Source organism: Lampetra planeri, chromosome 28 (assembly GCF_965212315.1).
Source record: "Lampetra planeri chromosome 28, kcLamPlan1.2.h2, whole genome shotgun sequence".
Taxonomy (NCBI): Eukaryota; Metazoa; Chordata; class Hyperoartia; order Petromyzontiformes; family Petromyzontidae; genus Lampetra; species Lampetra planeri.
Genome location: NC_136134.1, coordinates 2,061,886 through 2,089,879, shown reverse-complemented (window position 1 = coordinate 2,089,879; position 27,994 = coordinate 2,061,886). Strand labels below are relative to the sequence as shown.

Genomic DNA, 27,994 nt, shown 5'->3' with positions numbered 1-27,994 from the left:
CCCCTGTCAAATTCCCCCCACCCCCTTACCCTGTTAGTAGCCTGACCCACGCGCCTCTGCGCAGTTGCACCGCCTGCACACTCGATACCTCCGCCACTGGATCCGCTGCATGCGAGGTAAGGAGACCCCCACCACCAGTGGCAGGTAACAGGTGAATCTCTCCCCAGTCTCCTGTTCAGACGCGCGTGACCTGCCCGCCACACGCGCGCGCAGCATCGCACCCTGGGCAGCAGGGGCGCGTCGCTGCCATGGAACGAAACTTTCCGTCTCCGCTGCGACATCGTAAATGATAAAAACACAAGAATAGGGGCCGTATTCTTAGTCACGGCACTTTCAACATAATCATTCGCGTCCTTGTGAAAATGTAAATCAAGTAACTCAGCAATGTCTCTCCCACATACAAAGTAAAGGCATTTCTTCTTTACACAAACCATGAGCCGCACAGCACTCTGGGAGTGCGTAATCTCAGCAGCATTGATTCAAGACCAAGACAACAAATTCGCCCGTTTTCTCATTGAAAATAGGTACATTTCTAAATATCACTGTTCTGGTCACAAAAGCAAATTTTGTGGAGAATAATAGCCATTTTCTGTACTTTTGAGGCATAAGCAATTAGGAAATCACACTTACTACCCAGGAACAAAAAATAAATACATTTGTTAGACAGTGTAATCACATTCTAGATTTTTTCGTGACTGCAAGGATTCATACTCTTAGGTTTTTTCGGTAAAGTCACGTAGGTAAAAATATAAATAATATAAATAATAATAACTAAATAAAATAATAAATCACGACGTTTCGGAGGCAACAAAAGTCTCCGTTATCAGGTGGGACCGTCACAGCTAAATTTACTGTATCACATTTGAATTTGGCAACATAAAATAACTACGATAACATTTTTACTCCATATGGTGACCCAGAACGATATAAAATAACTTTCTAAACTCATTTGATGGTAAACAAAGTGGCTTCCAAATGACGTCACGCCTGCAGAGGCGCCCGTCGAATGTATTTGTATTCGCTTGCAAGTTCCTCGCCAGTGAGGAATACCTCACAGACATGGGCAGTCGGTGAAAAGATCCGAGGTTCATTCTTCATACATTTATTTCTCAATGCCGTGTTGGGTGAGGGCAACGGGGGTACTCGGTTAAAACTAAATGCAACAAGGCAGGGGGGGGGGGTAACAGCAGCCAACAAAACACGGAGGAAGCTTTCGCCACCAATATTTTTCATAACAACAGTTTTTGTGTTAGATCTATTCTGGCAAATCACCCGATGACGCTGGATGTAATTACCAGCGAAACGGCGTACGGTGGACTGCAGCAGTAACTAATTGGCGTTTTGTTGATGCGACAAATCCCTTACTAATTGGCTGTGTCGAGTATGGTGGAGGAGGGTTACGACGCATTTCTACTTACGCGATCTAACACACAAAAAATACTTTATTATGAGCCAACAAAATGTTGAGAACCAACTCGCCTAGAGACCCAACCGGAAACATTCGGCTTCTGTGTCTCGAGAGAGAGAGAGAGACCGCATCACATTCACAATTGCCTCTGACCATTCTCTCACAGTAACGATGACAAATCATTATTAATCGACCCCCCCCCCTGCCCCACGTCAACTATGAACTCACCGCGGATCGCAAGGGAGTTTTTGAACGACTAATTTTTGTGTCACCTCGTGGCTTATCACGCACGCGGAGGTGCGAGGACTCGTCCGGATCGCCCCGTTTGTCACTCCGCCGCTGGACGAAGGCATAGCAGTGCAGTACAACCAATGTTGCTGGAGCGCACCGTGCTGATGATCCTGTGTTACAGCCCCGTGTGCGTGGTGGTCACCCATCCGCGGACTGTCCAGGGTCAAGTGTTGCTTAGCTTCCTAGACCTGACGACAGCGAGATCTGACGACACGAATCAAGGATTCGTCAATACAGCTTCTGAGCCATTCATAAAACACGTTCCCCATTTAGGTGCCGTCCTGCATGAGTGTGACCATTTCACAACAGCACAATGAAGAACACACGTTTTATTTCAATAAAAGTCGTGTGCACGCAAAATTACGTTGACAAAAAAAGTGTTGCTGGCTGGATGCATCGACGGACGGTCACGTGGCACAGCTGCTCGTTCAGCATTTTGAAAACAACAACAACAAAAAGACGCGTAACCAACAACGCATTGCATGTATTATATTACACTGCAGGATTAACGCCTAACGTCACGATCACTTGAGTTTTTTATCCCGCCATGCGTAATGGAACAATCCGACGTGCAGCAAATCATCCCTGCAGCGCTTCGGCTTACTGGAGGAATGGGGGGGGGAGAGACGCGGATGAACGGCTGTGACACCACCGCCGGTGCCGATGGTTCCTCTCCCACGACTCATGGCAGGTGGAGCGCAAACGCGCGGCTAAACGACTCGATTAGTGCACTCATTACGCGGGCAGGTGCTGGATGGGTTGACGTGAGTGCAGCTCGGCTGCGATTGCGCGAAGGCTCGAAGCACGGCGGTGAGCACGGCGGTGAGCACGGCGGTGAGCACGGCGGTGAGCACGGCGGTGAGCACGGCGGTGAGCACGGCGGTGAGCACGGCGGTGAGCCGCGCGCCGCGTGGCCGCGAGCCAACTCCCCCGGCCACCTGGCCTTCGGTCACAACCAAAACACGCAGAGCGAGACGTGAATTGTCTCACCCACCCCCACACCCCCGCCACGACCGTCTGTCTGGGGGGACAGCCACGGGGTTTATTGTTCGCTACGGGGAAAGCGCGCCGGGCGGGGGGGGGAGAAGCACAGCTGACTCCTTTGTTGAAGTTGTGATTGCTCCGGTTACCGTGTTCTCCGGGTTATAAGATGCACTAACCACCGTCCCGCTGCATTTACAGTCGGGGGGAGGGGGTGCAACTTATAATCTGGCAGGTGTGCGTATGTGCCTGACCAGATTTGTTTCAAGTTCAATAATGTGTGGGGGAGCGGTAGGGGAGCGGTTAGTGCGCTTCCGCTTCGAAACCCGGCGACCCGAGTTCGATTCCCGCTCACGGTCAACACCGGTGACGATTATCTGATCCGGTCGTAGGCCTCCCCTAGGTCGACTCAGCCTCAAATGAGTACCCAGTGCGGTGTGCAAACAACGCCACTGGGGAGACAAAGGGGGCCGGGAGTGGTGCTGGCCACCCACCCCCTCGTGCGCCGTGCCGACCTTCGTAGGTGCTCGCCCACGTCACTTGCCCCAACAGTCTGTTGAAGCTACATGGGGGATCTTTGTCTTTGGCTGTATAAGTTAATGGAGGCGTGGCTTTAAGTTTGGGGCGTGTCTCACTTTCCGAAGCGTCTTCTCATCCAGATCACGTGGTGGAAGGATGTGACGTTGGAACCTCGCACCTGCAATTGCACACAGCCACCAGGTGTTGTTGACTCGGCTCAACTTCCCAACTGCGCAGTTCCACAAAGACAAAGATGGCACGGGGAACCGTAGAGGCCGCTAGCGGCCAAGTGCCGTTCGCGAGCACCGATGCAATCCGAAGGGGTGGTGCGGACGGCAGTGTTTTACCAGTGCCGATGCTTACACAGCGCACCCGGTACTCGTTTAAGGCTGAGTCTACCCAAGGGAGTCCCACGGCCGTGTCAGATATTACACACACACAGACAGATACAAAGACGATTGACAAAGAACCCCCCCCCCACCCCGTATAACCGAACAGCCTGTAGGGGCAGACTGTAGAAAACAAATCCTGATGACGATCGCTTGTGTTGTGATCGAAACGTCGTAGTTTTTTTTGTAATTTTTTGTTATTTTCTTTGAACCTATCTACGTGACTTTACCGAAAGACCCAAAGGGTATGAGGCGTGAATTCAAGAGGCCCAGGATATGATACTCATTTTGTTGGTTTTAAAGCAGTGTAGGTAAGGAGCAAGTGCTGTTAGCGAGCACCTATTAAAGCCGGCACGACTGATGGTGTGTGGGCCAGGCCCACACCCAGCCCGCCTCAAACATCCGAGCAACCGGATGAAAGGTGCTCGTTTATCGGAGCCGAGTCTAGCCGTGCTATTTTAAACGTGCGTTGAAGAATCGTGAAAAAATGACTTTCGGATGGTCCCGTGTTATTTTATTGGCACTCTTACAAATGTACACGTGTTGCGAGACGCGCACGCACGCGCGCACGCACACACGCGCACGCGCATACCTGGCACGGGTTCCAGGCTGTGCACCCCGAGGGGTCGGAGATGCTATCGCGCAGGGCCCGGTCGAGGTGGTGGAGGAATGCATGGATTGAACGGGTCTCTCTGGTTTCCGTGGCATGTGGCGGTGATGATGATGCTGGGCCCCGCTGGGTTCAGGCCCGTGTCAGGTGGAGAGAGAGAAATATTACGACTTCCTCAAGATAAGAAAACCCCCCACGTCTGTCTGTAAATAAATTAACTTTCTGTGATGTTTGAAAACACCACATTCCATTTAATTCGCGATTTTCATCAAGGATCTCAAAGCGCTGTACAGGACACAGCAGCAGCAGGCACTCATCATAAAACTAATGATATTATAAATTAATTTTAATAATTATCCATTCACTAAATTAACTCAACATTTTACGAGCGGAAGCGTATATAAATAGGTTTTAATATTGCATGTTTTAAACGATGTCCACTGACTGATGTCTCGTGGAAGAGCGTTCCATGGTCTGGGAGCTGCACGGTAAAAAATCTCGGTCACCCATAGACCCAAACAATCCTAGACCTGGGAATGCAGAGAGGATGTGCATCTCCCACATCTTAGGGACCTTGAGGGGACATGTGGGTCCAGCATGTGAATGCTGTAGGCTGGTGCAAGATGTTAGTGACCCTACCCATGTTAATGTCCCTACCCATGTTCATGACCCTACCCATGTTTATGTCTCAACCCATGGTAATGTCCATACCCATGTTGAGGACTCGGTCTGTCGGTCTGACTTTCGTCGTCATCCGTACTCTGTTCAACCACCACACTGCAGGTCACAACAGCGCACCAAACGCACCAACCCATCGATAAGGACGCATGATCCATGAGACTCTTCTTGGCATCCACTCATATCCCAGAGTCTCGGCTCAGCTCTGACCCGAGTGAGCCGGCTCAAGGCCACGCTTTACTTGAGCCGGCTGCTCTGAGCCATGGTCCCAGCCATGTACAGGATTTCCATGAGCCTGAGCCGAGCCAAAGCTGAGCCGCTCACTCGTGCGTTAGAGGGCACGCCAGAGCCTAGTCGTGACTAAGGCAGAGCCTCACCTGCCATACTCCAATGAAAATAGCTGTTACGAAAAGTAAAAAAAAAGAATCATCAAATAAAATAAATATTAAGATTTTTCCACTGATCTGTGTTACAAATGTAATTTCTGTACTATTCCAATAATTTTTATAGTCAAAATCGCCAAATTTGCGGAGCTCCGCTGCAAATACAGGAAGAGACGAGAGGTGAGGCAGCGAAGAGCTCAGCCTCCCCTCTGATTGCGCAACCCCTCAGTAACTGGATGGAGCGCGGGCAATAAGCGCGTGCCTGTTACTATCTCAGCATGTCACCAATGTTATGTTTGTAGACCCCTTCATTCCACGTCCTCGCCTTCCATACTCCAGGTAACTTATTTCACGTACGTGCATAAAGATATTTATGCTCGCTGGTCTCGTCATAAAACTGCAATGAAAAAGCACCAGGGGAGGCAGCTATCACACCTGCCTCACTGAGGGGGACGTATCTAACACGCCCCCCTCAGCGAGGACACGCCCCCTCAGTGAGGCCACGCCCCCCGCAGTGAGGACACGCCCCCTCAGTGTGTGAATGTGGCTCTGACACGAGCCAGTGCCTCCCCAGCCATTGACCTCACCGCACGTCACTGACGTACAGTATATCATTTCAACAATTTATTTTCCACGTTATAAAATGATGTCGATCTCTTTATAATTTCGCTCGCAAAATGTTATTTTTTTTTGGTCTTCTCGAGACAGACCGCAGGCTCTGGAGATCCACTGAAGGCGACTCGTCTGACATTTAAACGTTCTTAATAAACATTCGTGAACGTGGCGTTTCTATAGCAACGTCCGTAGTGGAATGCGCCGCGCGCGCTGCGAGCCAAGGAGCGCTTTGCCCACCTGTCTGACATTATCGTGTTCTCGTGAAACTCTCCCTTCTCTAAACGCCCTTCTCCATCCTCCACCACACACACGGATCAACAATAATGCATAGCCCCCCCCCCCCCCATGGCAAGCCATGTCACGGAGAGGATTCTCATCCCAGCAGTGGATTGACAAATTGCTGCACCCTTCTACGTACTGTGAAAGCGTCTGCGATTGTATGATTTGCGTACGATGGGAAATATGTTCAGGAGCTACATTCAAATTGTCGAGGTCTGCTGCTAGCCACGAGAAGGCTTCGATGGAGAGTGCCTGTGGTTTTGCAATTCCTCCCCTTCCTCCGTTGAAGGAGCGCAGACTACACTGGGTTTATTATACGGTTCATAATTTGAGTTGCATGGCCAACAATCGCAAGACTGTGGTTTGTGTCTTTAATTTGCCGCTGTGACGGAGATGTGCGCGTCGGCCTGTCGATGTTCTGACGGGGTTGATGGTTGCACCAGTGGTGAGTGGGTGGGTAGGTGAGTGGGTGGGTGAGCGAATTAATGGGGGGGTGCGTGAATGAGTGGGTGGGTGAGCGAATTTATGGTTACACCAGTGGTGAGTGGGTGGAAAGGTGAGTGGGCGGTGGGTGAATGGGTGGGTGAGTGGGTAGGTGAGTTGGTGGGTGAATGGGTGGGTGAATTGGTGGGTGAGTGGGTGCGTGAATGAGTGGGTGAGTTGATGATTACACCAGTGGTGAGTGGATGGCTAGGTGCGTGAACGAGGTGCGATGGTTGGGTCCCGAGTGAGGTGATCATTCTGGATGGTCGACGTCGTTCCACTGTTCGCCGGCGTTCTTCCGGATCTGGGTGAGATCCGGGCCTTGTCTTGGTGGCGAGGTTCCTTGTTGAGGTCTAAGTTGATGGGTCGGTTGATGGTGTGAGGATGAGAAAACCTCACGCGGTCCGCCTGTTAAATGCAAACTCACGTCATCGAATTGGCCAAAGAGGAACGTGAATTTAAAATCTCATCAGGTCCCAAACCGTATTCATTTTGCAGTATACCGTTGGTCTCTTCTTTTAGGTTATATGAAGTGAGGGTCATTGCCCGAAACGTCGAATGTTAGATATTTTTTTTTTTTATTTAAGGCCACAGTGTGTTATTGACGAATGTTTTTGTTTGTTAATGAATTGTGCTTGTGCATCATTGCCCACCCAGCAGCAGCATCACCATCACTACCATAACACATTCCTGCGGAGGGAGCTGGTAGGAACGTTGGGTTGCTCGGTTAATGGCCAGGGTCATCGGCGGCGTGGTGTATTCCGCAAATATGCCCGACTGTGAGGGCGGGCACAAGCCGGCGTGAGTAGGTTAAACGTTGGGTTTTATAAGGGCACCACGGGGTGACCAGCCCCTCCCCTCCCACCCCCCACCCAGCCCCACCCTCCCCACCCAGCCCCTCCCCATCCTCCCCACCCAGCCCCTTCCTCCCCACCCAGCCCCTCCCCACCCTCCCCACCCAGCCCCTCCCTCCCCATCCAGCCCCTCCCTTCACGACGGATGGACGGACACAATAATCCCCTGTGGGCTGGTGGAACCAGTGGGTTTCTACCAGTAAAATTGTTCAAATAGCAACGTGGAAGTTCTGGCATCCAGCCACAGGCAGCTCGACGACACAGAGCGAGCGGCTCGCAGTAGCGAGGTTCGCGAGTTCAAATCCTGGTTGACGGAGGGTTGACTCAATTCCTCATCCCTTTGTGTGGAAGTCAGATGCGCTTTTGCGGCCGTCTGGAACGCTCTTCCTTCCGATATTACAAAGCCACTGGAAGCTATGCACTTTTAAATCATCTAGATTGAAAACGAATTTCTTTAGAACAGTTTTGTCTGTGTTTAGTTTGTTTTCCTTACCCCGCACTTCCGATCAGCAAGGCTGGCTACGTACGGTGCAAAAGAAGTTCAACATCGCAAATAAATTAGAATACGGCATTTAAAACAAATGACTCATTGACTTGTGGCCACTGTTTCCGTTCAGCGCCTTGATATGTTACCGGAAGTACATATTGACACAACATGCACCCAACTCGTATCGTACATAACCCACAACAATCATCAGTATCGCTGCGGAGAATATAAACAACGTCTAACTTCCCGTATCCGTCTCTCCACATAAAACAAAATAAACAGTATTTTTTATATATTTTTCCCTTATACATCCCGTAAGCCGCACACAACTGGGAGTGCATTCTTTCGTCCGCATTGTTTCAAGACAATGCTGCTGCAAGAAATGCCATTTTATTTTCTTTACGTGCAGAGTTGCTTATTTATTCGCTTGCACCACAGTAGTTCTAGTCTATGCCTGCGTATGATGGCAGCAGCAGCAGGAATACGTTTAGCAGCGAGATGCCACCAGCCAGTGTCAAGGTCTGCTTGCTGTGCACTGCGAGAGGGCTTCAGGAGAGAGGCAGAGTTCCTGTCGTCTTTCCGTTGCAGGAAGCGCAGACCACAACGTGGTTCGCGATGTGGTCGGTACTTTGAGTTGCGTGGGCCACCTGCCGTACTTCCACGGCTTGTTCTCTCATTTTGGCGTCACCCGCTGTAGCCGAAGCCCCCAACCAGGCTGAGAAGCCAAGCGCAGCTGCGAATCATTGGGGCTGAACGATTTGGGGAAAATATCTAATTGCGATTTTTCAGACAGATATTGCGATTTGATTTGTGATAAAAATGTTTAAAGTCAAGCTTCAGATCAATATTGACTGTGTAATAGATTGAAAACATGTGATGGAACATTACCACGTGATACCATGAAAATATCAACTTCTCTATATATTCAAATGCAAGGATGAGAACTAAAAAGTTATTAATTGCTTCCAACATGTATGTATTTAAAAATATTAATTGAAATAAAACTATCAAACATAGAACAATTGTTAAGTTCAATAAATACCGTTATAATAATATAAAAAATTAACAATTCCATTAAGTAAGAGGACTTTTCAAATCGCAAAAAATCGCAGCCTTTGCGATTTGCTAATCGCATTGTTTCAAATTGCGATTTCGATTTGAAATCGATTAATCGTTCAGCCCCAGCTGCGATCGGCGCACTCGTAGCGCTGCACCGGCGCCCCCTGCAGACGAGCAGCGTGAACACCCCCACGGCGTGAACACCCCCACGGCGTGAACACCCCACGGCCACCGCGAACACCCCACGGCCACCGCGAACACCCCACGGCCACCGCGAACACCCCCACGGCGTGAACACCCCACGGCCACCGCGAACACCCCACGGCTACCGCGAACACCCCACGGCCATCGCGAACACCCCCACGGCGTGAACACCCCACGGCCACCGTGAACACCTCGAGGAGAGCGCAAAGAAGATCTACCGATGCTGCCCCGATGGTCTCGCCACACCTCGCCGGAGCCTCCTTCCTTCTGCCGGATCTCGCAGCTGACACTCAGTCGACACACGACCTCCGCGGTCGGGTCTCACTGCCTCCCGTCATCACGCCGGTGGTGGTGGCAGTGACGGCGGTGGTGATGGTGACGGTGGCGGTGGTGACGGCGGTGGTGGTGGTGGTGACGGTGGTGGTGGTGGCGGTGGTGACGGTGGTGGTGGCGGTGGTGACGGTGGTGACAGTGGTGACAGTGGTGGTGGTGACAACGGTGGTGGTGGCGGTGGTGGTGGTGACGGTGGTGACGGCGATGGTGACGGTGGCGGTGGTGGCGCACGCCTCTAATCTGGCACTGTGTGGGGGGCGAGGGTTGGTAGATCGCACGGATGCCGTGAAGCAACCCTTCCCGTGAGCGCTGAGGTGCCAGCAGCCTGATGGAACGGGGTATTGGCCTGCTCCGTCTGTATGGGATACTGTGTTGCCCCCTCGCATGCGTGGGTTTCCTCCGGGTGGGTGCTCCAGTTTCCTCCCACGTTATAAACGCTCATGAATAACACTTTCATATGTCGAGGGCAGCAGAGCTTGGGCATCGGCTGACCGCGTGGCTGCTTCTCTCCCCGCCTGCTTCCTCATTCTTCCCGAGTCGTTCTCTCTCTCAAACGTGAGCAAATGCTGTGCGGTGCGTTACAGCTTGAAATAATCGTTCGTTCGCTCGTTGCTCAATCCGCTTGTCATGGTGAGGTTCGCGGCCAAGTTTCAATAACACTGATCAACACACTTTTTCTGGCATAAAGTATTCCAACGGTTATAAGGTCATTTTGGGGTGCTGATTCTAAATCTGGCATCAGTTTTTGTCTATCACATCAGGTTTTTGAGATATAAATTATTGCATTTTCAATAAAAACTGCAGAAGAAAAAAATTAAATAAATGTGGATATCTACATAAAATGATATTATAAACACACTATCCTAAAAATACAGTACCATATTTTAACACTAAAGCAGTCACTGACTCGCAACAACTTGCAATCATAAGTGACAGAGTTAATTTCAGGTAAAATCAATGAAAATGGGGTATGCCGATAGCATAAAATGAGATGTGGTAGAGCAAATCTGAGATCAGATTTAGAATCAGCACCCTGAGATTAGTCTAAAACAGCTGCAAAAGTCCAGGCCAGAAAAAAAAGTTTTTTTTTTGTTGACCAGTGTAATAATAATTTTTGTTGCTTTGAGGGAACACACCTGAAGAGGTTAACCACCGTGGAGATGGAGCGACCAGGACACAGCTGACGGGCGAAAGCGAGATGGAAGATGCGATGGCAAGATCGTGAGGGGTGGTGAAGTCATCATCATCATCATCCAGAAGCCATCATCCAGAAGCGGATGAATCGGAGAAAATGAATTACCACCGTGGAAATAATAATAATACTCATACGTTATCAATTCCCTGCGGCATTTCCTTGAGGAATGTAATGGAATTCGACGACATGTGAGAAAAAAAGTGTGATCGCGGTAAAATAGCGCAAACAATAGCAATTGTGGGGAGCGTAAATTTATTTTTTACAAATAAAACAACAGACCCAACTCTACACAATTTCCACAACCACCTTTATCCCACCCCCAAGACAAACCGTACAAACGTGAATGACACCGCTACCACCACCACCACCACCCAGATTACCCTACGAAAATAGTAAACGCATTGCAAGTTCCTTACGACCACATTTAGAACCGAAGTAGAATCAAGGCGACATCAAAATGAACCGTCAAGAAAATCGGCACTCCACATATTTATTGCAATTTTTTATTTCCGATTGAACCCAAAGCATCCCGGTGTTTTTTTTGGTTTAAGAATCGACATCATTTGGTAGTAGAAGCACATTCAAGGGGCGCGCTCCCACGCTATTGACCGTTGCCGCCGGCCCCACGACTGGAAGGTCATCAACTCAAAGGTCAGAAGGGGGTCGACCCTGCACCACTTTTGGGAGAGATGAATGGTGGATCTTCAGTGGACACGACTCGCCCCCTGCCGGGGGAACGTGGGCATTTTCGCCACGAATGGAGATGTAATAGGTTGAGCGTGGAGATAGGGGCCGTCCATAAATTACGCCACGCGATTTTGGACGATTTTTGAACCCCCCCCCCCCCCGTCGTCACACGGCGTCACAAATGTCAGACCCCCCCCCCCCCCCTAGGTGCGTGACGTAATTCATGGACGGCCCCATAGACACTTTGACTTGATCTGAACCCATCGACTCTGAACACCACAACAAAAGCATCTCCCTGGTCGAACGCCAAGTGATTATCGACAGCGTGGTCCAGATGTATTGTGACACCCCCCCCCCAATCCAATTCTCTAAAACTTAATGTTTTTAAAGTAAGGTTTATTTAAAACAGAAATATAGAAATTAATATGCGAAGGCAAAAAATGGCTCAATTAATTTGGGGTCACAAGGCATCTGGACCACCCTGTCTATGCACAGCAAAGCACTTTCAGAAGCAAGATAGTGGCAGTGAAGATTCTTTAAAGAGACACTTCCATAAGCGAGTACATCTCCTTTGGAAAGTCAAAAGTGATCGACACCATCAACAGACAGGTCCTTACCACGTCCTCCACTGGCTCTGCGAGGATTTGCCGAGAGAAAAGAGAATCACCCCAGAATGTTGACCTCACTTGGTGCCACAGGGCTGGCTGGGAGTGGATCCAAACCACCTCGCTCCACGCGGCGCGCGGCCACACGAGGCCGACCGCGTCGACGCGGCCCGCAAACCACGTAGTCCATCGCTGATAGCGTCTCAGCTGCACTAGTTGGGTACTGGAAGGGGATAATTTGCCCGATCGACAAATACGAAGGAGGAGGAGACATCGTCACAGCGGTGACACTCCCGCCGCTGCTCCTGACGCGGTTATCTGGCTTGAGCACCTGGATGTGAAATTGTCGACGTTGCCTCCGCAGCTACATCAGTAGCCGCACGAGGAGAAGAAGCAGAAGGAAGAAGAAAAGGAAGAAGAGTATTTCCAATTCTGGCAACAGTGCTGCACTTGTAAGGTGAGGGCGCTGAGCCACTGCTCTCGCTGCAAGCGCCTCTTGCAGGGACGGCGGTGATCGAGCTGTGTGAGTGTATTGGTGTAAAAAAAACTTTATTCTTATTTTACAAGGTAAGGCCCACTGAGCTGTACGGCTCTTTTCAGAAGTGACTCTCACAAATGATAGCCCAATGAAGTGGCTTACCATGTGGAAATGTATTGCAGCACAAATACTCTCAATGCATGTTGATAAATGTGGAGGGAAAAACCGGAGGACGCGAAGATAAATCCACGAGACCACAGGGAGAGAAACACGCAAACTCCAAATCGACAGCAGGCGTTAGGGTCGGGATCGAACCCAGGACTTGCTGCAGACCAGGCGAGATAGTTAACATCTCCGAGCCACCGGTGTTTAAACGTTCTGTTCGGTCCTCAGTAAGGACAAGATTCCCCACCTCGGTCGTACCCTGTAGCTGGCGCTCGGTCGATCTCGGAAGAGTTGCGAGCGTCGCAATCAAAACTTCCCCACAGCTCCCTGAAGTGGAGCGGCGATTGCGCTGCGTGTCCGCGTTGAGCCTGCCGGCGGTGAGGAGGCATCACGGCGGCGAGATGCTCACTACCTCGCCTGGCGTACAGGATGTCGTAAGTTCGATCACGACCCTGACGCCTGTTGTATATTTGGAGTTTCCATGCCTTTGTCTCTCCCCGTGGTCGCGTGGATTTTTCTCCGGGTCCTCCGGTTTATTTCCCTCGACATTAACGAATAGACAATCACGCGCTTGGAGTATTCGGCTACGATCAAATGTTCACGTGACGATAAGCCACTTTGTTGAGCTAGCGTTTTGGACGGCCAGGTGGCTTCTGAAAAACAGCTCGTGGGCCTTACCTGGTAAAATAAAAAAAATTTTGGAGTTTATAGAGTGCCAGGGAGACGGCTCCATCAGTGGCGCTGGCACTGGAGGAGCGGGCGGTCGAGCGGGCGCGTGGGCGAGCGGGCGGTCGAGCGGGCGAGCGAGCCCTCACAGGGTGATGACGCGGTTTTCACGCCGCGCTCGCTCCGCCGCAAACACCAGCAGGTGGCTCTTCAGCGTCTCCCCGGGCCCCGTCAGGATGAGCGACGGCTCCTTCTTCTGTGAAGCAGACGGCATCAATCGTCAGCGTCGTCGTCATTGTCGTCAGCCGTGATTCATCCACGCGAAAGCCGTCGCCATCTCCCGCCGTCTCGCGACGTCGCCGATGCGGCTCGCTCCTGCGCCGCTAACCGATTTCATTGCCCCCGTCGTCTCTGTGTGGAGGGAATCTTGGACGTGTTCCCACTTTGGCTCCACGTGTTCCCCCCCTGCCGCCTCTCCTTGCTATAACTCTCCATGGTCAAAATCCGTCTTGCTAATGCATCATCGCAGCTGCACTGGGGCCCATGAGCTGGGGCGACGAGAGGTGGGGAGGCGGGAGGGCGCCTTTCCATTCCTAAACCAGGGCCCATGCTCAGGGCCACATTGTAGATATTTTTTGGGGGCCCCTCATTGTATTTTATTATTGTGAGTTATATACGATGGTGAGATGTTAACTACCTCGCCTGGTATACAGGAGGTCGTGGGTTCAATCCTGACCCCAATGCCTGTGTATTTGGAGTTTGTGTGTCTCTCTCCCCATGGTCGTGTGGATCTTTCTGTGGGTCCTCCGGTTTTTCCCTCCACATTTAGAAACCTGTCCGTTTAACACGTAGGCTGTCGCGACCAATATCATTCATAATAGAGGTTCTATTTTTGGGTTAGATCGCGTAAATATATAAATGTGTCGCTAAAACCCGCCACCACCCGACACAGCCAACTAGTAAGGGTTGTCACGTAAACAGAACATGCCAATTCGTCACTAGTACAGCACACCGGTGTGTTGGAGAGCCAAGCCACAACATTTACAATCTGAGTACGACGTTACTGATTACTGAGTCAACGTACATTATGCATGTGCATTATGCGAGCCCTTTGATCTTGTTCTTCCTGTCCACTGTGTGTATTAAAATAGCTGTACCAACGGTAATCCCTCTTGAAGTATGGTGGCCTGTATAGGCATGCATTTAAACAATGTATTATTTGATCATTCGCTTCCACGCAGCACTAAGTCGGTAGCTATCCAAACTGTTAAAATAAATAATAAATACATTTTCACGGTTTTTAACGACACATTTATATATTATGCAATCTAACCCCCCATAAAACCTCCCTCTATTTAGAAACATGTGTTTAGAGTATGTGGTTGCTATAAATGTCCCCATGATAAGCCACTTCATGGAACTATCAATTGTGATAACCAGGTCGCTTCTGAAAGAGAACTACTACACAGCTCAGTGGGCCATACCTCGTGCAAATATATATACACAAAATAAATCGTATATTTATATTTAGTCTTATTGGGGGACCGCCTCAAAAATCCAAAGCCCCCTGGGATGCAGTTCCCCGAAGCCCGTGGCGTTGATGCGGCCCTGCCCCGTGGCGACGGCCCCTGGGGGAGTGCGGCGCTCACGGCCACGGCGGAGATGAAGGCGTCGACGAGGAAGAAGTCGGCGCCGCCGTGGCCGCACAGCCTCGTGGAGGCGGCGGCGCTCGCCGCGGGGTGGTGAGCCGACGACTCCGAGAGGAAGTCGTAGACCCTCACGGGGCCAGCACCCTCGCAGTGCAGCTCCCCCTGAGACGCGGAGACAACGCAGCGGTGGCTATGAGATGTTAGCTGCCTCGCCTGGTACACAGGAAGTCGCGTGACCCTGAGCCTGCTGTATATTTGGAGTTTGCGTGTCTCACTCTCTCCGTGGCGAGATGTTAGCTGCCTCGCCTGGTACACAGGAGGTCGTGTGACCCTGAGCCTGCTGTATATTTGGAGTTTGCGTGTCTCACTCTCTCCGTGGCGAGATGTTAGCTGCCTCGCCTGGTACACAGGAGGTCGTGTGACCCTGAGCCTGCTGTATATTTGGAGTTTGCGTGTCTCACTCTCTCCGTGGCGAGATGTTAGCTGCCTCGCCTGGTACACAGGAGGTCGTGGGTTCGATCCAGACACTGACGCATGTTGTATATTTGGAGTTAGCGGTGTCTCTCTCTCCCCGCGGTTGCGTGGATTTTTCTCCGGGTCCTCCGGGTTTTGTCTCCACATTTAGAATCAACATCGCGCGTTTTAGAGTATTTGGCTGCAGTAAATTTCCACGTGATAAGCCGCTTCGTTGAGCTATCATTTGTGATAGCTTCTGCAAAAGAGCTCGATAGCTCAGCGGGCCTTACCTGTTAAAAATAAAACTAGTTGACAGTTTATAGTCCGTCAGAAATGTTTTGTTTGTTCCTCTGTTTTGATCTCGACGGAAGAAGTGGAGATCATAGAGCTACCTCTAAGATCCCTTCAGGTCACGTCTGGTCCACAAAAACAAACAAAGATCCCCCGTATAGCCTCAACAGACTGTTGGGGCGAGTGCTGTTAGTGAGCACCTATGAAGGCCGGAATGGTACACGAGGGGGTGGGTGGCCAGCACCACGCCCGGCCGCGTTTGTCTCTCTCATGGCAATGTTTACACACCGCACCAGGTACTCATTTGAGGCTGAGTCGACCGAGGGGAGGCCCAGGACGGGTTCCAGTAATCGTCACTGGTGTTGGCCGTGAGCGGGAATCGAACTTGGGTCGCTTGGTTCGTAGAGCAGCGTAGCGCTGACCGCTACGCTGCCGCTCCCCTCTGGTCCACACACAGCGGAGGGCATCGCTTTCCACTCGCCTCGCATATGGGAGGAATGGCTGTCGCGTAACTGTCAAACCGATGGGCAAATTAAGTGAACGAACCAAATTGAATGTGATGCTTTTTTGTGTGCAGTCCGAGCTGAGACCACCAAATCCCTGCCCCTCCAGGCTGCGTCCTGCCTTTGAACCCAGAGACGCAGTGGCCCCCCACCCCCCCCCCCCGTGCTTGTCTGCACTGGGGAGGGGCGCACTTGAACTTGATCAGGGCAGACAAATCCACTCGTCAGCATCGTCAGCCACGATCAATCCACTTCTGGATGAAAGCCTGCACAAGCCGTCAGCATCTCTCCTGATCCACCTAACGCCTGCACTGTCCTGCAATGCAACAATCTATCGAACTATCTCCTGCGCACGAGCTGATTCCATCGCTCCATCTCCACGGTGAACGTCGGCTGCCATTCTGTCATTCGTCTCTACCGTCGCAACATCCGGTGGTCTCCCATACAAGCGCTATCCAGCCCCAACCCTGCTTACCTTCTGATATCTGATGGGACCTGGATGAATGCACACATTAATTAGAAACTTATATATTGTGTATACAGCATTCTACAATACCCTGCAGGTGCTACAGAGGGTGTACACTGCATCTAATTGGCAGTGACTGGTACCAGCGGTGTCAAGATCGGCCTCTGTGGAGGAGGCTCGTGAAGGACGCTGCTACTGGCAGTAAGAGGCAGTCGCTTTCCAGCAACAACGGAGGACAGGGGAGCGATGCTCACAACAACGCTCACAACAACGAGCGGAACGGCGGGCAGCTAAAATGCAGCAATTTGGCAGCGTAGGGGGCACCAGCTGATGCGTCTGCCAGACATCTCAGTCAGTCAACCCGTGGCACTTGGGTCTGTCCCGTGACCTTTTGGTCAGTGAGCCTTCGACACTTCACGCGGCCTCAAAGTGCACCTGGCCTGGCACGGGCGCCGTGGCGACGTCACCGCCACTTGGTGGTGAATGGCGGCGGCTGCTGTTGTTGTTGTTCACCAATTGTCGATGACTTTGCCGCGCAGTGGCGGCCGTGCGGTTCTGAGTCGGGTGGCTTCAAAGCGCCGCCTGGTCGACAAATTTGAGGAGGGGCTCGAATTCGCAATTTCAGCCGGCCGTGATTGAAAGAGGTGTTCGAGTGCACCGCGGCGAGTTTACGGTTTCAGCCTCGCTCCCTCTCATGTAATGTTGTTTTTCACTTCGGTAATTGGGATCTCTTCCAGCGCTGAGAGCTAAAAATCACGGCCACCGCAAGGTAGACAACTTGGCACACAGTGGATGACCCGCAGCAGCAGCAGCGCAGAGGGAACACCGGTTAACCCTTTGCCGTTGCGAGACGCCTGCAAGTTGCAGGGTGGGGGGGTCCCGTTCACCGCTGAATCTCAGAACGCGCGAGCGGCTCGGCGTTTATTATTACACGCTTTTATTTAACTCACTCTGGCTGTTGCTGTTGTCGTATCCTCAAATATTGTAACTAAATTTTAACCCACTTCCCAATATGGAATCGACTGCAAACTTGGTATACTTATGTCATACTGATGATAATACTATATTCTATCATTAAAAATAAAAAATAAAACATTTAAACCATCTTTTTTATACGTTATGTTTCGCCTTGGGTCAAATTGTCCACGCTCAACTCACGTTGGCTGGAAATCACCACGGCCCATCACGCTATAGCAAGCCTCATGCCACTTCTTGGAGTCGTGGAGTTCTGCCATTACTCGTACGGTACATTTCATTAAAGCGTGTTTTAAAAAAAATATTTTTAAATATTACTATTTATTTAGAGAGGCATAGCGCCGTTGTTTTTAAAGGCATTGCTACTCGCCGCAGAGAACTCTAGCGACACGACCGCACTCTAAGATAGCTGGCGCCAAACTGTGCCACACGCCCTCCCGCGTGGCCTTTTACTTCCGATTCCGTTCCGATGACGTGCACGTACATACACACACGCAGTACACGTACATACACACACGCAGTACACGTACGTCATCGGAAGGGAATGGAAGAACCGACGGCGTACACGCGCGTCATCGGAATGGGAAGGAGTTAAGTGTTCACGAACAACAATCATGACACTCTGATGGAGGGGCGAGGTCGTTGCCTGACTTGCTAAGATGTCCTGGCGGGCTCCAGCAGAGCATCCCTCGCCTCGTCACAGGCCTCCAGAAATTGAGATGCAACACAATTGGTCGTCAATCGTTACCAACAGCGTGCCGTTTCGTGTGCACGTGTGCAGGACCACTGTGCACGTGTGCAGGTCCACTGTGCACGTGTGCAGGTCCACTGTGCGCGTGTGCAAGATTACTGTGCACGTGTGCAGGATTACTGTGCACGTGTGCAGGACCACTGTGCACGTGTGCAGGACTACTGTGCATGTATGCAGGACCACTGTGCGCGTGTGCAGGTCCACTGTGCACGTGTGCAGGTCCACTGTGCGCGTGTGCAAGATTACTGTGCACGTGTGCAGGATTACTGTGCACGTGTGCAGGTCCACTGTGCACGTGTGCAGGATTACTGTGCACGTGTGCAGGTCCACTGTGCACGTGTGCAGGATTACTGTGCACGTGTGCAGGTCCACTGTGCACGTGTGCAGGATTACTGTGCACGTGTGCAGGTCCACTGTGCACGTGTGCAGGATTACTGTGCACGTATGCAGGTCCACTGTGCACGTGTGCAGGATCATTGCTGGATAAGGGCGTCGCGCGCCGTGCTGGCAGCGAAGGTCATTCGACCGTAGGGGGCCGTCCATAAATGACGTCACGAGATTTTGGACGATTTTTGACCCCCCCCCCCCCCTTCGTCACATGACATCACAAAAAGTCAGACCCCCCCCTCAAATATGACGTCACAAAGCTCTGCCCCCACCCCCCCCCCAAAATAAATATAAATACATGCTTCAAATCGCTTTAAACTATTGTCATTGTAGTGCGTATTTAATGTGGCGCTGCACTCTGATGTTGTAGGAGAAAACATTTATTACAAAGTCCATTTAATTAAGTAGAACGTGTTGTCTATATTTATTTAAAGTTGCGCATATTGATGTGACGTCACATTTCTCAAACACCCCCCCCCCCCTCGTCACACATCGTCACAAATGTCTGACCCCCCCCCCCCCCAAGTGCGTGACGTCATTTATGGACGGCCCCGTACTTCACCGCGCTGGTCAGTGCGCGGGGTGGGTGGTGAAGGTGCGGGGTGAGCAGGAGGAAGGTGGACAACGGATTTGTATTCTGCACCGCCCTCTGGTGTGCACGTCGCCCACTGCTCCCCTCTCGTTCGCTCTGGTGGTCGCCCGCCCGCAGACTATCCAGGCTCAACGCCCGCTGAGCCTGCGAAGTCTGACGCGATGGGGGCGCGCTCCCGAGTGATTTGGTCATCGGTGACACGTCTGAATTGGTAATACATTTAAGCAACAACAACAATCGCTGACGAAGACCTCGCCTATAAGATGGGCACTTACATAGCTGTCAAACCATTATGAGTGCCCTACCTTATTACAGAATAATTCAGAGCTTATTGGTCACCCCGTGCCATTATAAATCACAACTTTCATCCGACAAAGTTCCATCACAAGGGAGAGACACAAAGAAATCAACATTTTCTGTGCCCACATTGAAACGGATGTTTACCGTATGGACCTGAAAACTCAATTTCCCTGCACAAGAATACTGAGTGAGCCGTTGTGGGTCGACAGCTCTGCAGTTCGACGGCATTGATTCAAGCAAACCCGACTGCTGTCGAGACACTGCAAGTCGAAACCGGTCCAGAGCTTTGCTCGTCTTGAATCGATGCTGGAGAGATTACGCACTCCCAGAGTGCCGTGCGGCTGATGGTTTGTGTAAAGAATAAATGCCTTTACTTTGTATGTGGGAGAGACATTGCTGAGCTACATGATTTACATTTTTCACAAAAACGCGAATGATTGTTTTGAAAGTGCCGTGACTAAGAATACGGCCCCTATTCTTGTGATTTTATAATTTACGATGTCGCAGCGGAGACGTAAGGTTTAGTCCAGTGGCAGTGACGCGCCCGTGCTGCCCAAGGTGCGATGCTGTGCGCGTGTGAAATAAATACTTTGTGGATTTGCTCTCCAACACACCGGAGTGCTGTACTCGTCACGAATTGGCACGTTCTGTTTACGTGACAAACCTTACTAATTGGCTGTGTCTGGTGGTGGCGGGTTTAACGACATATTTATATATTTACGCGACCTAACCCCAAAAAAATATGTATTATGGATTATATTGGTCGCGAAAAGCCTCCGTGTTAAACTGACGTTCAGCATGCTGACATGCTGCAACAACTCCCACAAGAAGGTCGTGCGGCTCGATGTCTTGCGAAACAAATACTCCGAGCTGCTTTTGTAGAGAGACGGGCGCGTGAAGGAGACGTCCTTTGTGCACTCGTTAATTGCGTTGCTCGATCAACAGGGCTACCGAGGTCTCTTGCAAACGACGGGTGAATTGAAATGAAGCGGATCATAGCCGGTGTAAAAAAAAAAATCGCAAATCCTGTCGGACATCGTGAGCTACCACTCGAGAACAGCAGATGTCAGCCGACACCGGGGAACGGCCGTCTCGAAACCGTCGCTTGCTGAAACAAAATAAATGACCTTGCTGCAACGTGTCACACGCGCGGTAGTTCACATCGCGTGCGCATTGTCTGATAATGTACAAATTGTCTTTGAAACTGATTGGCCGACACCAGCGACAGCCTTCTTTCGGGCCTAGTCTCACTACCAGTGTCCCACTTCCAGTGTCAGGCCAGAGAAGACGATGCTGCTATCAAAGCATTTATAGGGGGGGAGGATGTTGCTGCTGATGCTGCTGCTCTGAGTTTGATCCCAATCGAGCGATCTGCAGTGGCATTTTTCAACATTGGGATGTTTTGGTAAATGCAAGTTGAATTTGTGCGGAACGGTCCACGAGTAAGGAGTCTGTTCAAAATAAACACGCCGGTTCCTAAAGAAGTGCCCAGCACGTGCAACGAAACGTCGGACGTCGTGCCGAACAACACGCGGGTACTACCCCCTGAAAGCGCATTGGTTGAGAGCTGCGCTGACCATCGGCCACGTGAGCCTGAGTCAAAGGTCAAAGCATCCCACCCTGCTCAGTCAAGCACAGGGGTAGGGCTCGTATTCATTGGTGACCCTGAGCAGACTGTGGAAATTCCACATTGCTACGGGAAGGGGGCAAAAGTTATCCATCAGAAAACCTCCTTTGACTTTGCAGAAAGATATTTAGGCTTAGTAACTTTGGCCATGCGGTTGGTTGTCTTAAGACATTTACAGGCAAATTTGCCGATCAGCGATTCAACTTGCCAAATGAGTGCTACTCTGTGGAAGACTGAGAATGGTTGTTCTGTGGCTAGACTAGTCCTCGTCATGGGAACGTGGAATTTCCACCACCGTCACTGCCACTGCCCGTGTGCTCATTTAAGCAGAGAGATGTACACATCTGACCAATACGCTTTCATAGAAGTATGCCGTAACGTCTTGTAACATAATGTTCTCACAGTAAAAACTAATTTTAATCCACCGTTTTTTTTACTAATTGTATGTTCACTATCAAGTTATGAGATGAATACATTTCAATTCGAGGCTCTGCAACGTGCAATGAATCACCGTGCACCGCCTCCTTCTAAAGCCACTTCACAGGGTAGTTTTATCCACGGAGCAGCATGCCGCCGTGCCACGCTCAGGAGAGGAGCGTTTTTCCGGATCGCTGATCGACTATTTCAGGAACGTGAAAGCCACAGTGAGAGGGACACTGGATGCGGGTGTTGTACCAGCTACCAGCTACCAGCTGCAGACATATTTAGCGGGACATGCCTGGCCGAAATCAAGCGCGGGTCGCGCGTCAATCGAACCAAAATGTCAAAAATCTCAAAGCCGCAATCAGCCAAATTGCATGGAAACCCGCCAAATTGTGTGGAAACCCAACTTTAATACTGCGCCGAAGACTGAGATCGTAAACATCGCCACGCTTGAGAACCCGGCTTCCTCGTCACGGAAGCCTAAAGCTGGATTTGGGATGTGGAATTTCCACCGCTGGCTGGAGCCGCCAACGGTCATTCATCCACGATGACACGTAAGACTCAATGCGCTGCACCCATCAACCCGGCGACCCAAGTTCAACTCCCGGCCACAGCTCACCCCAAGTCAAGGAGCAGAAGCCATCTCGGAAACTGCGGTCATCATCGCAGCAGCGGATTTTGTCTCGGCCATCGAACACAGACGGCTACCGCATCGCGCGCTTTCAGATGCGCTTCTGTGGCCGTCTGGAACGCTCTTCCTTCCGATATTAGGACGTCACTGGGAGCTATGCACTTTTAAACCATCTAGATTGAAAACTCATTTCTTTAGAGCTGATTTTCTGCTTCGTTTGTTGTCCATCCCCCGCACCTCCCATTAGCACGGTTGGCTACGTACGGTGCCAAAGAAGTTCAACGTACTGTATATTAACACAAGTCGTGAGTGCTATTTAAACCGGTCCTGGATCCTCCATTCACAAACCAGCATTGACCAAACCGGCACTGGTGGTGAAGTATGGTCAAACAAACCCCTGGAAGGCATTGGGAGGCCTTCATTAATCAGTGGCTTGATAAAAGGGCTGTACAGTACATTGTACCATTTCACATTACCGTATTGTTATTGTATCTTGTGACTGTAATCCACATCTAATGCTAAAGAGAGACGCTAGCTAAGCCGGTGCCACGGTGTCAAGATGTTAACTAGCTCACCTGGTATACCAGAGGTCGTGGGTTCGATCCTGACCCTGACGCCTGCTCTATATTTAGAGTCTGCGTGTCTCTCTCCCCGTGGTCGCATGGATTTATCTCCGGGTCCTCCGGTTTTCCCCTCCACATTTAGAATTAACAACATGCATTTAGAGTATTTGGTTGCTATAAATTCCCCACATTATAAGTCACTTCGTTGAGCTATTATTTGTGATAGCCAGGTCGCTTCTGAAAAAGAGCTGCTAAAATAATAATAGTTTGTACTAAATGTACTCTCACGAGGTCTCCGTACGTACGCTGCCTCTCTGTGTGCGCGTGTACGCGCTTGTGCCGCGCGGGTAGTCTAGCGCTGTGCTACGAACCTGGCGACCCGAGTTCGATTCCCGCTCACGGCCAACATCAGTGACAATTATCTGAACCGTTCCTGGGCCTCCCCTACGTCGACTCAGCCTCAAATGAGCCCCTGATGCGGTGTGTTAAAAACATCGCCACTGGGGAGACAAAGGCAACCGGGCGTGGTCCTGTCCACCCCCTCGTGTGCCGGCCTTCGTAGGTGCTCGCTAGCAGCATTTGCCCCAACAGTCTGTTGAGGCTATGAGGGGGATCTTTGTCGTGTGCCGTGCGCCGCACCTGGCGACGAGCGGGGGGTTCTGGGCGAGCGAGGAGGGGGGGGGGGCGAGCGAGGAGGGGGGGGGCGGCGAGATTAGCGAGGGCTTCTTGCCTCTGCAGCGCGATCACAACGGACGGGGATTACCAGGCGGCGACATTCGTGTGACCTCCTCCGCCGGCACGCACGGTCGAGCACGCGGGGTCGTACGCCGCGTGGGAGATTTACCGGCATAGAAAGCCTTCCTTAGGCTTAACGGCAGCGTATGACGGGGGGGAGGGGGGGAGAGCCCTGAGACCACGCGGAGAAGGCAGCGGGGAATCAACGCCTCCGCGGGTCACAGCGGCCGGGTCCCAAATGCGAAACGCTTAGGGTGGGGGTCAGAGAAGGGTCACGTACACGAGTTGTCTAATCCCGCGCTGCCCCGTTCGTCAACCCTTTGGATGAAAGCCTCCCCCCGTGCCCGTGCCAGCCCGTGGCGGTCGTCTGACCCGTACTTTACCGCGCCCGTCATTGTGGTCATGATCATTTTGAGCACTCTATCATCCCAACTCGTGGACGAAGGCCTCCTCGTGCTGTTGACCCGTGGGGGTTGTTTGACCATACTTAACCACGCGCTGCTCGGTGCGGTTTGGTGAGGGCCGCCTACGGCCAGTTCGTACATTGTACTGGCCAACCGTGTTAGCAGTGAGCGGGTAATCGAACCCGAGTCGCCGACTTCATGAGCGCAGTGCACATCGCAGTGACTGCACCACCACCGATGTGCATCACTGCACGTGCCGCCGTACACAAGACGACGTGGCGAACGGCGGGGCGCAGCGGTTGGCGCTCTGCTCTACGAATATCGGCAAACCTTGAGTTCGATTCCGGGCCACAGAATAATAATAAAACAATAATAATAATGGGCGAGTGATATCTGAACCGGTCCTTGTCGGCCCCCTTCACCCACCCGCGCTGGGCTGCACCGGCGTGATGAAGGATGGCCGGGTAACCCCCCCCCCCCCCCCAACGACGCACGTAGTGGATCGACAGAGAAAATAAACAAGGGGATGTCAATGTCTACCCACGGTAGCAATGGGCTATAAGAGGCTTGCGTCCGTTTGGGCATCGATGTCTAAGCGCCGAGGGATAATGGGAGGTAGTCCATGTCTCCACGTGACGCTGATGGGCCACTTCCTAATCGCCTTCCGATATTATGAATCCGCTGGGAGCTGTGCACTTTTAAATCATCGAGATCGAAAACTCATTTCTTGAGAACTGCTTTTTGTGTTTAGTTTGTTGTCCTTCCCCCGCACCTGTCCCATTAACACGGCTGGCGAAGAAGTTCAACATACAGCACAGTTTGTCCTTCTATAACGCCACGTGTTTTCAGGACGAGAATTGGCTATAACGCGATGAATCTATTAGGGAATATTTTTTTTTCATAACGCGGATGCAAATTGAATATAACGCGATCGAGTGAACGGAACGACGTCGCAGCCTGATTAGGGATAAGCGGTTGTGCGGCTGCCTCGGCGTAGCGTCGCACGAGGCAGCGGGATGCTGCTGGATGCTTCTAGATGCTACCCACGCGCCTCTGTCTTTGTTCAGCCTGCGTTACGCATCCCACGAGTTATCGCGGACTGTGATTTACCCGAACTTAAAAAACATAACGCGATTTTCCATAACGCGGTGTTGTTCAGGAATGCAACTACTACTGCGTTGTAGGGGAACACGACCGTACGCACGGATGTGTCACCGCAGTAGAAATTGGATGGGAGTTCCACGTTCGGTTGATATTCACAACCCACACCACCTGCACTTCCGAAACCCGACCGCTACGTGAAGCTGGCCAAGTGCGAGTTCTTGCACAGCCCTTTACTTCTGCCGCGAAACCCATTGAGAATTTGCGAAAATAAACAGGAGAAACGGAATACGCGCGTGCACCACCACACTGACGGGGAATGGGCAAGCTGGCGCTTCGCAAAGCCGCATCACTTACACCTCCGATAAGCGCGCTTGGCTACGTACGGCGCAAAATAAGTTCAACGTAAGCGCGTATGTACGTACAACGATGATGCACAGATGGGTGCCTCGCACGGTTCACAAGTCTCCAACCACGGCAGCGGTCCAGAAGGTCGCGGGGTTCAAATCCCAGTTGGGAGATTGACTCGGCAAATGATCCTACTCGGGGATTTATAGAACGGTGTCCGTTGTTTAGGAAGGCAACAGGTGTTGTGGATAAACTCGCCCCCACTCTGGCAATGTGGAGTTTCCCACACCGGCTCAGGGCCACCAATGGACGTGAGACTGGACCCAGGCTCGTTAGAACAGGCAGGCGTGTTCACTGTAGAATATGCAGAACTACAACAGCGAGTAGCAATACAGTACTTCACGATGAAAACAAATGTTTGTCCTTTGCCCAATAGCGTTGTGCCGGCCTTCATAGGTGCTCGCTAACAGCACTTGCCCCAACAGTATGTTAAGGCTATAGGGGGATCTTTGTCTTTGTGTGTTTGTGTGCATCCGCGTCGTAACATTTGCCCACGTTTGTGTTCCCCGCCGGGTTGTGTAGTTGGTAATGTCCCTGGTCGTGTCTCGTTGTTGTTGTTTTCTGTGTTGTTGCTTTTTATGTGTTAGGTTGTTGTCCTTCCCCCCCGCACGCCCGACTAGCACGGTTGGCTACGTACGGTGCGAAAGAGGTCGAACAATACATACAACATAGATATTAGTGTAACTGTTCAGATGCCAATTTAAAAACCGGTCATCAGAAAACATTAAAAACAAAATTCTCATCAGGCCGCATGATGCAGTCTCTGTCTCTCTGGCCCCTCTATCTGTGAGCCACAATGAAGGGCCGTTGCTCAAAAATGTCGCCTCTTCTATATTATTGTGATATATTTGTTCAGGCCACAGTGTTGTTATTGACAAATGTGTTAAGTTTGTTGTTGTTTGTGTGTTATGCGCCACCACTGCCTATGCAGCAGCAGCAGGCAGCATCATAACCAGATAAGAGTGTCTACCCGAGCCAGCGTTGTAGTGTGCGTACCACTTCTCCTGGTGCCTTCACAGATGCGTCGATGCAATTTATTTGAAGGAAATAAAAATGTGGATGGCCGCTTTAGAGTTCAAAATTTTTCTCGCAGTTGTGCTCACAGTTATTCGGCTCAACAAACGCAGGTGGAGCGAAACGTCGGATGTCGTGCCGAACATTACGCGGTTAAAAAACGCGCCGGAGAGCTCACAAAGATGCACCGCAAAGTGTATTTGCGTATTTGATATCCAATCGTGTACACCAACACAGGACATCGTGTAACAACCGGTTGACAACTTCATACTGAAGTCAATATATATTTGGTTTTCTAAAACTTAAGATGTCGCTTTCTGACATAATCGTGAATGAGGATATGAGGGCACATGTCGAATTGCAGTATCCAACGGATGAAATGTCGTAAGTATTGTATGTTGTATCCAACAGATGAAATGCCGTATGTATATACGTTAAACTTCTTTAGCACCGCACGTAGCCAACCGTGCTAATCGGAGGTGCGGAAAAAGCACAACAAACTAAACGCAAAATGCAGTTCTAAAAAAAAGAGTTTTCAATCTAGATAATTTAAAAGTGCATCGCTCCCAGTGGCTTGCTAATATCGGAAGGATATTAGTCAGTGGCCCATCAGCGTCACGATGGGTAACCTCAGCGATGCCGCTGCAATAAACCGACCACAGCGGCCGCGTTTTCCGGTATGGTGGAAATCGGGGGATACGCAATCTCATCAAAGCCGTGCCATTCATTCTCTGGCCGACGTCAGCCACGGGCGAGCAACGCCACGAGCCGGAGCGATTTAGCGACGACGCCACGAACCGACAGTCAAAAATAAATTACGAGCGTAATTCGCAACGGGATACTGTGCCGTGTTGACGTTCTCCGTTTTCAATACCGCGCTGCCAATTTCATTTATTTTTAATATATATATCCTTGTTTCTCGTCTACATGCAGCCTCCTTGAATTTATATCAAGAGTTAAACGGAGGCGCGTCTCCACTCTAGAACAAGCGGAGTGGTCGTGCCTGCCTCTACCGGCCACGCCGAACCGGTGGTGGATATTCCACTTCGACGCGGTGGGAGGCAGTTTATTTTTAGGTTAGATGACGTAAATATGAATGTGTCGTTAAACAGGCCACCACCCGACACAGCCAACTAGTGAGGTTTGTCACGACGGCTCCCGATCCCTCGCCCGGCGCGACGGATCTCAGAAATGTCTCGGCTCGTCGCCATGAATGACAATTACAGATATTTAAGAATGCGCAATTGAAAAAACGTATAACAATATATACGATTGAGACGTAAAGAAATCATCATCGTTTAAACGACCTTCACGTCTTATCAATGGCTGTCACTACTGCTGAGACGCGG

General features: G+C 51.0%; 1 protein-coding gene across 2 annotated transcripts in view; it reads right to left on the bottom strand.

Moving 5' to 3' along the window:
- Positions 1-11,003: 11,003 nt before the first annotated feature.
- The window catches only part of LOC144728306 (putative oxidoreductase YteT), a 250,754-nt gene continuing 233,763 nt past the window's right edge, over positions 11,004-27,994 (bottom strand). For both annotated transcript variants that reach the window (XM_078607641.1, XM_078607642.1), the window contains 2 exons: positions 15,019-15,180; positions 11,004-13,625 (listed from right to left, as the gene is read on the bottom strand). In XM_078607641.1, the coding sequence (XP_078463767.1) occupies positions 13,515-13,625; positions 15,019-15,180 (273 nt within the window). In that variant the 3' untranslated portion in view covers positions 11,004-13,514. The remainder of the gene's footprint in view (positions 13,626-15,018; positions 15,181-27,994) is intronic.